Source organism: Ailuropoda melanoleuca, chromosome 7 (genome assembly GCF_002007445.2).
Source record: "Ailuropoda melanoleuca isolate Jingjing chromosome 7, ASM200744v2, whole genome shotgun sequence".
NCBI lineage: Eukaryota > Metazoa > Chordata > Mammalia > Carnivora > Ursidae > Ailuropoda > Ailuropoda melanoleuca.
Genome location: NC_048224.1, coordinates 39233779 through 39243247, shown reverse-complemented (window position 1 = coordinate 39243247; position 9469 = coordinate 39233779). Strand labels below are relative to the sequence as shown.

The 9469-nt window shown below is 42.5% G+C and overlaps 1 protein-coding gene across 2 annotated transcripts in view; it reads right to left on the bottom strand.

Annotated features, from left to right (window-relative positions):
- Nucleotides 1-7531, bottom strand: part of LOC100477384 (dnaJ homolog subfamily C member 25) — a 28949-nt gene extending 21418 nt beyond the window's left edge. For both annotated transcript variants that reach the window (XM_002916523.4, XM_034664260.1), the window contains exon 1: nucleotides 7111-7531. In XM_002916523.4, the coding sequence (XP_002916569.2) occupies nucleotides 7111-7443 (333 nt within the window). In that variant the 5' untranslated portion in view covers nucleotides 7444-7531. The remainder of the gene's footprint in view (nucleotides 1-7110) is intronic.
- Nucleotides 7532-9469: the final 1938 nt, after the last annotated feature.

The following is a 9469-nucleotide window of genomic DNA, read 5'->3' as shown; positions in this document are numbered from 1 at the left end:
TGTCTGTGCTATTCAAAAATGAAATGTTTGAAAGCATGAGAACAAAAGCACTGAGTAGGTGTGTTTATTTTTGAAAGTTGACTCTGACAATATTGTAAAGAATAGAACGAGGGAGAAGGAGATTTTAGAGACCAAGAAATAGAATAAATAGGACTTAATGATCAAAGGAGTTTAAGAACCAATCATGTTGAGGATTAACAGTGAGGTTTCTAATCATAGTCACTGTGAGGCCCACGTTACTCTGAGATAAAGAATAAAGGAACAGGGCATCAAGTTTGGAGAAGATGCTGGGGAAAATAGTGGAAGATTCTGAAATAGGGACAAATAAAATTTCTGGAATCTTTTCAAGTCCTGGAACCTCTGGGATTATCTATTCCTGTAGAAGGGGTGAGACTTTCTAGAGACAGAAGTAACTTGTAGAAAACTGGAAGTAATACAAATAATTCTTATTCACAAAAAGAAAAATCATGTCCAGTGGAATGCAACTGATTATTGCCTTGTCATATTGGCCAGTTTTACAGGCACTTTAGTATTCCCCGTTTTTGTTTTTTTTTTTTAAGATTTTATTTATTTATTCGACAGAGATAGAGACAGCCAGCGAGAGAGGGACCACAAGCAGGGGGAGTGGGAGAGGAAGAAGCAGGCTCATAGCGTAGGAGCCTGATGTGGGGCTCGACCACAACGCCGGGATCACGCCCTGAGCCGAAGGCAGACGCTTAACCGCTGTGCCACCCAGGCGCCCCAAGTAGTCCCCGTTTTGACACTGAATGTGTAGCACTTTTTCTCTTCTGAACTGGTTTTATTATCTTACTGGTCCCTTTATTAGTTAATGAATTAAATAAAATCTGACAGATGTTCATTTTGTGTCCGTATAAGAGTCATGATTATATCCTCTTTTAAAACATATGCTTTGGGGCGCCTGGGTGGCTCAGTTGGTTAAGCATCCCGTTCTTGGTTTTGGCTCAGGTCATGATCTCAGGGTGGTGAGATGAGCCCCGCGTCACACCCTGTGCTCAGCACAGAGTCTGCTTCTCTCCTTCTCCCTCACCCTCTGCCCCTTTCCCACCCCATATGTGTGCACTCTCTCAGATAAATAAATAAACAAATCTTAAAGAAAAAAGTATGCTTTAACATACATAACAAGATTGATTTCCAAAATGTTTATTTTGGGTAACTGTGAGACAAATGAGACACAACTGAAAATATGAACCTAGAGAATGCACAGATTTTAGAGTTGTCTCAGATGTGGTTGAGTTTCATCAGGAAGAGCTTAGAAAACAAAAAGAGTACCCAAAGGACAGAACTCTAAGGAGAAGCAATGTTTAAGGTGTAGGCAGAAGAAAAGAAGATTATAAAGACTGAAAAGACATGACTAGAAAGACAGGAAAAACAGGAAAGAACAACACTGGGGGTCAAGGGACAGCAGCTTAAAGAGCTACATGATCAACAACATCAGATGTCACAGACAGTGCCGGCGGGGGGAGGGGGGGAGAAATGAAGAGCAGCACTCAAATCTGACGTTAGAACACCACTGTTCACCTTAAGAACAATTTCATTATGTGTACTGATACACGTCAGTCTACAACAGCTTGAAAGAAAAGGAGATAAAGTGAAGATAGCCAACAGTAAAAAAGAAGAAAAATGTGACCGTAGCTTTAAAAGAAGCAAAATTAAGCAAAAGGAATGTGAAATACACCAACTAAGAAGTTTTCAAGTTACCAAAGAGGAATGATGAGATTCCAGAAAATGGTGGAAATGAATTCAGACAAGAACCTTCCAGCCTTCCCCAACCCATTCTCAATATTGTTCCCAGAATTTTCTTTCTGAAAGAAACCTCTGATTGCGTTATTTCTCCACTTTAAAACCTCTGGCCACTATTCAATACATAAAGTTCAAATTCCTGAACACAGATTAAAGGGCTGTTCATCACCTGATCCCAAACTATGTTCCAGTCTCCTGAAACATTCTCCCTACCAGGCATCTGACAGGCTTCTAACCTAGAAGTAGTAGCTCCTCGAATAGCTGTGAAAAATGCAATAACGATCTTCATGCTGTGAATATCTCAAAATGTTCTTTTATCTATGATAAATCCACACAATCTAAATTAAAATCTCAAGCGCTTGGTTTCTGGCCAGAATTAAATCAACGCATGTTATATCAACTCATTAACTTATGTTAATCAGAAGCTCTGATTGGTTGTTAACATCATGTGTTGTCACAGAACTAAAATTAAACATATTTGGTGTTCAGTCAACCTTTGCCTAAGTAGGGAATAACAGCTGAAATTACGGTATCAGTAGAAAATAAAGAGCACTTATGGGTTCACAGCAGAAATAGCAAATGTGGTACGTAAAGTACCACACCCTTCTTCTGGGCCCATGGGAGAAATCACTACCAAACATCTCATCTTTCCCACTAAACCCAGACAAGACCTCAAAACCTTTACAACTGTTTCAAGGTGTCATGACCAATCAGAGTTGACATGTGAAATGAAAACTATCTGCCATCAAGCTTACTTAATTTAGCTGTTTATCAGCATCACAACTGTAATAGAAATTTACATGTTTTTTATTATTTTTATGAACACCCAATTATTATGAATGACTAATGTGGATAGATGCTGAAAAAGAAAAAACAATACTACTAAGTACAATTAATTGTTTTTCCCAAAAACAGTCCCTGGGAGAAATATAATAAAAGTGATCATTGGTGGAGAAAACACTAATACCTCACGAAACTACATCTTGTTCCTAGAACAAGTCTTGCACATTCATGACTCCATATTTTTGTTGATCAAGTTTTCACTCTACCAGAAATGTCCCTTTGTGTTCAACCTTTGGTGACTGTTCTAGATTCAGACCAAAGACTACATTCTTCTCCAATCCCCGAAGAAGTAGTAATTGTATCCTCTCAGTGCTATATTCAAAAAGGATTAATGTTCTCGCTTGAAAAAACAGAATTTCTCCTTAAAAATAGAAGTGCAGTTTTTATCTCATGTGGAAATTTTTCATTCATAGCCATCCAATCTACTTTATCTGTACCACTCTTTAAAACTACACTTAGGGTAAAATGCCAAAGTAGGCTTCACATAACAATGTCAAAATGTCAGAAATCCACTGAATCTATCTCCAGATACCAGTTTTCATTTAACGAACATTCATTATCTGATGTGCCAGACACTGGGCTAGGTGCCATGGATATACAAACAAAAAGGCAAGGAGATGGTTTAGTGGAGAGGGGAGGGCTACTCAGTATTTACAGTGCAGTGTGATAAGTGCTATATCCACATAAAAAGATCCAATGCTGACACAGCAAGTGAGAGTCCATTTACTTAACTTCCAAAGTCCATGAATTCCCTGAATCCCCAGTAGTCAAATACACTAAATACTATTTCATTGTCTTAACTTTGCTTATATTATGAAGCAAATATAAGGCAGTGTGTGAAATCATAATGGTCTGAAGTCCTGCTGAGAACTGTAATTTTAAGTTATTCGCGAATATGAACTAAGCATGACATGATGAAAGCCTCTGACCAGTGACTTTGCCTTCCGTTATTACCCATCCTTCTTTTTCTGGTTTTCCTCTCTCTCTATGCACAGGTAGAATCTATGTTTCTAAAATAACAATGATCAAGTGTGATAATATCTTCTTGTCTTACCGACTGTACTTAAATCATGTTAGTGTACTAACAACCACCATCAAAAAACACCCTCTCTCAAAAAGGCATGTATTTGACCAACACAACCTCAGAGTCATAAATCCACTATATTTCACGAATATAAATTCCCATTTTGGTGATGTACATATTATCAACATTCAGAGATCCTTGGTTATTAGAAGTTTTGATGAATACCACTAGAAAGTTATAACAAAAATATAATATTGCTTCTTATATCATATACATTAAAAATATTAAGAGACTTGAACAAACTAATAAGAGAAATTAAAAGGTTATCAAAAAATTATGGGGGGAGGGGGCGCCTGGGTGGCACAGTTGATTGAGCCTCATACTGTTCAGCTCAGGTTGTGATCTCGGGGTGGTGGGATTGAGCCCTGCACTGGGCTCTGTGCTTAGTGTGCAGTCTGCTTGAGATTCTCTCTCCCTCTCCCTTTGCCCCTCCCTCACCACTCGTGCGCTCGCTCTAAAATAAATAAATCTTTAAAAAAATTATGGGGGGAGAAAAAAAAGACTCCTAGCTCCAATGAATTTACAACTAAATGATTTCAGATTTCAAGAAAGGAACAATTTCTGTTAGATACACTGTTCCAGAAATGGAACCTACCTGTGCATTTTACAAAACAAACAATCAAGTTAGCTTCTTCTTCCATACGCCAGCAATAACTGCACATGGCATGAAGGATGACATGGTCTTCCCAAGTCCCTCCCTCCTTTTTGGATGGCTCTGTAGATAAGTACACCTTTACTATTATTCTTTATGGAGAAAGATATAGCATATAACAAAAACAGCAGACAGAAATGAAGTGGTCCCAGGTAGGCATCTGCTACCTCCATAAGATGATATGTGGAATTCTATATAGGCTTCTGTATCTTCTCTTTATTCTGGAGCCATTGGAACTCATCAACTTCTCCCACTATTCTATCTGACCTGGTCTTAGCAAAGGCGACATGGACCTCTTGCCCTCATTCTAGCCGGCAGATAAAATTTGAGTAAAGCAGTGGTTACAAACTCATTGCCTCAAGTGGATAATTTGGAAGGCTGAGGCTGTCCAAATTGGATGACTCCAGTTCATTAGGTCTCTGCATTACCCAGAAATGATATTCTCTGGCAGCTTACTCACAGTTTTCCATTATGACAGAAATAAAATCTGACCACCCTCTTTGTTTTTAACAACTTCCACATACAGCAAATCAAAGTCCTTTTCCTTATTCCAGGAGAGAGCATCTGCAGTGAAGTCTGAAAAAGAAAGGTTCTGGAGGTGTTCCACTTAGAAGTCCATCTCTATAACCTTAAAACAGCTTTCATGGAGCTCAGTTAGGTCTGGTTTTCAAGGGTCCAAACCATCCCCAGACATCCCTGTCCTCTGAATGGGGCTGGGGAAACTACAGCACATTCTCTCACTCCCTCCTCCATCAGTATAACTCAATTTTTGTTTCCTGTTTGGAGACATCAGTAGTACCGCAAACCTCTTGTTGGAATCAAGATTAAAAGTGTTACTTTCCCCAGACATACCAGTTTTTAACTGCCCAAAAGTGGACAAATTATTTTATTGAGCTTTTATTCGCTGACAAATCAGCACTAAATTTTAGAGGCAGAAACTTTTAGAGGCAACCCTTACAGATTCATCAAATCAGCCTCCAAATCTGTCTGTTCAAGAAAAGGGCAAGAATAGAGTCTTGGGGTTCCTCCCAGCAAGAATTTCTCTACTGTCTCTCTTCTTGGCTCATGTCTTACTAACATGTTCACCACTCTCATGCCAAACCTACCCATCTCCATCCCCAACAGAAGGCAGCAATTGCCAGTGTTTCTGCTGCCCTCTCTTCTGGAAGTTCTCTATCCTCCCAGTGCTTCCCTATGTGTCACCAGAGCCTTCTGCCTGCTTGTCTGGACCACTGTTTTTCTTCACTGCAGAAAAATAAAAATTTGGATTTTAGATGCTGGGTTGCCCTGGATAGAGGAGTTCTTTCCCATTGTTCTGAAGTCTTTTCTCAATCCCTCTATATCCTAAATAACAAGCAACTAAACCCCCTGATGTCCACACTTTCCCCAGCCCCTACCCAATCTTCAGTCAACTGCCAATAAGAATTACAATCTCGCCAATGCTCAGGAGAATTCAGTGAACTTGGCATACTCATTAATAGGACTCCATATTATATACACTGCTCTGGAAAGCATGAATGAAGAGACTTTAGCTCCTTGATTCAGTATTTTCAGCTCTGGAAAGCTATTCTGAACAAATAATCCATGGTTAAATTATAGTATACCCACTCAAAGTAGTCATTAAAAACAGATTACATAGCAACATGGAAAACTTTGCCTAACAACAACAAAAAAAAGGCCAGAAAGAAACACCTTACACCTACAATTACTGTTACATTAGCATGATGGGGCCCTTGAAGCAGTAACACTTCCATCAAATATGATTTATACTTCGTGATTCCTTATATGGTTTGATTTTTGCAGTAGCAGAAGGAAACAGGAACAGGCTAAATCTCCCCGTCCCCAAAGGACTCGATAAAACCTTTGTCAAAAGACTACACCATTATTCACAAATTTTTCCTGACAGAACTAAGTCTTGACGCCCAAGTCACTAAGCATGTATTTACAGGTCCTGTATAGGGGATTTCTCACATTTATTCAGTTCTCATTGACTGAACCCTGTAAGGATGGCTTTAATTTTGCATATGAAGAAACAGCTACTGTGACATATTAAGTCACTATCCAAGGTCATAGTGGGGTGTAGGAGCCAAGAGTCAAATATCCGGTCTTCTGACTGCTTGTTCATTGTTCTTCTCAGTGTTTTTCTAAGTCCTTAAACCCAAGCTAAATGTCACATTTATTTTTACTTTTTAAAAGATTTTGTTTATTTATTTAGAGAGAGAGAGCAGGGTGAGGGGCAGAGGGAGAGAGGGAATCCCAAGTAGACTCCCCACTGACAGGGAGCCTGATCTCACAACCCTGAGATCATGCATGACCTGAGCCGAAATCAAGAGTCCGACGCTCAACCCACTGAGCCACCCAGACGCCCCTAAATGTCACATGTAATACCATCCCCAGAAATCTAGTTTTTGTCAAGTCAAATTGGCGCCATCAGTCATTCAATATTGGAGACCTTTCCTGGGTTCTATCACAGATCCTTGTAATAATAATCACCCTGCATTCGAAGTGTGAGCTGCACGTTTTTAAAAGTGCTTTCACTAAATTTAAGATACCCAAAGCTTTGCATAACAAAAACTGTCATAAAAAGGAACGGGATAGCTGTCCTCCAAGACCCGAGGGGGTTCCCATCTTTGTCAATGAGCCGCGTGCGGGTTCTTTCGCAAGGCCACGTAGGAAATCGCGAACATCCTAGGGGTCGTGACGGGGTCACCGAGAACCCTGCTCCGCTGGCCAGAAGTCCTCGCTGCCCATCCGCGTCCCCAGACCTCACCTTAAGAGTCTCGTAGGCGGTCGCCACCAGCAGGAAGGCCTCTTCGGCGCTCTGCGGCGTCTGTCCGGGCCCCTCGTCGCCAGGCTCAGGCCGGTAGCGGTCGGGGTGGTAGCGCCGGGCCAGCTGGCGGTAGGCCCGCGCGATCTCCGCCTTGCCCGCCGTGCGGCTCACGCCCAGCACCTCATAGCAGTCGCGCGTGCCGCAGTACAGCCCCTCCACCAGGGCCCCCGCGGACCGCGCTAGCAGCAGCACCAGCAGCAGGGACGGCAGCAGCACCAACCAGCACCGACCGGCAACGCCGGCTCCCCCGCGCGGAGCGAGCGGCGCCGCCATCCCTGCCTCGGCCGCTGCTCCACCGCCCCAGTCGCTCTCCCGCACACCGCCGGGCTCGGCCTCCGGGACCTAGCTCCACGTCAGCAGGCGGCGCCTACGCGCAGGCGCACAGGACGCGACTGCAACAACCACTTCCTTCACGACCGGTGCTAGGGGAGAAGGACGCCTCAGCAGCCCGGCAGCTTCCGGTGTCTCTCTGCCTTCCTAGCCCCAGCTGCTGCAGGATTTGTTTTTAGTTGGAGCTAAAGGATGTCTCAGTGTCAGAGGCGCACGTAACCAACGTGTGCAGAGCGCATTACCGTCCACCGTTGCCTTCACACGCGATCTTTTCTGCATCATTACTTCACCTGCGGCAATTGGTAATCTGGCTTTCTTGCCGTCTGGTTAACCATGTGAAGAAGGCGTGTGCACAGAAATTCAAAGCCGAGTCCCCAGCCCCGGATGCCTTCCTTTCACTAACCTCATGCTGTCTTTCCAAAATGAAGATGAATTTAGAAATTCTAGGGGCTGTCTCTTCCTGCTAGGGACCTTCGAAGTTCATGAACATCTAGTTCAGGGTTTCTCAACCTCCACATCGTTAACATTTTGGACCTTATAATTCTTTGCCAAGTAAGAGATTGGTTATTCATTGTAAGATGGTTAGCAGCATCCCTCTACACACTAGGTACCAGTAGTACCACCACTCCAGTCCTGACAACCAGAAATGTCTCCAGGGGCGCCTGGGTGGTACAGCGGTTAAGCGTCTGCCTTCGGCTCAGGGCGTGATCCTGGCGTTATGGGATCGAGCCCCAACATCAGGCTCTTCCGCTATGAGCCTGCTTCTTCCTCTCCCACTCCCCCTGCTTGTGTTCCCTCTCTTGCTGGCTGTCTCTATCTCTGTCAAATAAAAAATCTTAAAAAAAAAAAAAAAAAAAAGAAATGTCTCCAGATATTGCTAAATGTGTTCAGGGTGTAGGGTTGCCAGAACGAACACAGGTCACTCACTTAAATTTGAATTTCTGACAACAACAAATAATTTCTTGGGATAATTATGTCCCAGATATTGCATGGGACTCTACAACAGCATGAAGAATTTGCCTCAGAAAAATGTGCTTCTACCATTCGCTCAATTCGTATTTATTGAGTCTCTAATATGAGCTAGGCACTGTTGGAGGCTCTGAGGACATAGTGGTGAGTAAGGTAGACAAGATTCTTTTTTTTAAAGATTTTATTTATCCATTTATTTGACAGAGAGAGCACAAGCAGGCGGAGGGGCAGGCAGAGGGAGAAGCAGATCCCCCACTGAGCAGGGAGCCGGATGCAGGGCTCCATCCCAGGATCCTGGGTGGTGACTGGAGCCTAAGGCAGATGCTAAACCGACTGAGCCACCCAGGTGCCCCGGTAGACAGGATTGTTGATCTCAGGAACATATATTCTAGTGCAAGATGACAGACAATAAACAAGCAAATAAACTTTAAGATATAATAAATTCCTTTAAGAAAATTAAACAAGGGAAAGGTACATATGACATACAGCATACATATATAAATATAGATAGAGATCAAGAGAAGTAATGCAAACACATAGGAGAGTCACCTAAGCTGAAATTATAGTCAGGGTCAATCGTTAGAGTCAATTCTGGGACATCTAAACTGACTCGAAGGACAAATAGAAGATGACTTGAGGGGTGTGAGGGAGTTTTGGGAGAGGAGAGTTGTGAAGTAAGTACCAAGAAGGGAAAAGAGGCAGAGGCAAGAAAAGAATGTGAAGCTTTTCAAGAAATAAAAGGCAGCCCATATGCCTGGGAGTGGGGATGAGGAATGGAGGGCATGAAACTTGAAGAACCCAGATTGTGAGAGGCCATTTTCTTCCATGTTGAAGAAGTTGTTCTTTATCCTAAGAGCAATGGAGAGCCAGTGTGGAAATTTAGGTAGCAAAGTGACACCTTCAAATTGGCACATCAGAACAATTACTCTACTAAGAGAATGAGTTGGGAGATGTCAGGACTACCATTTTGAGACAGTTTTAAGAGTCCAAGTAAGAGATG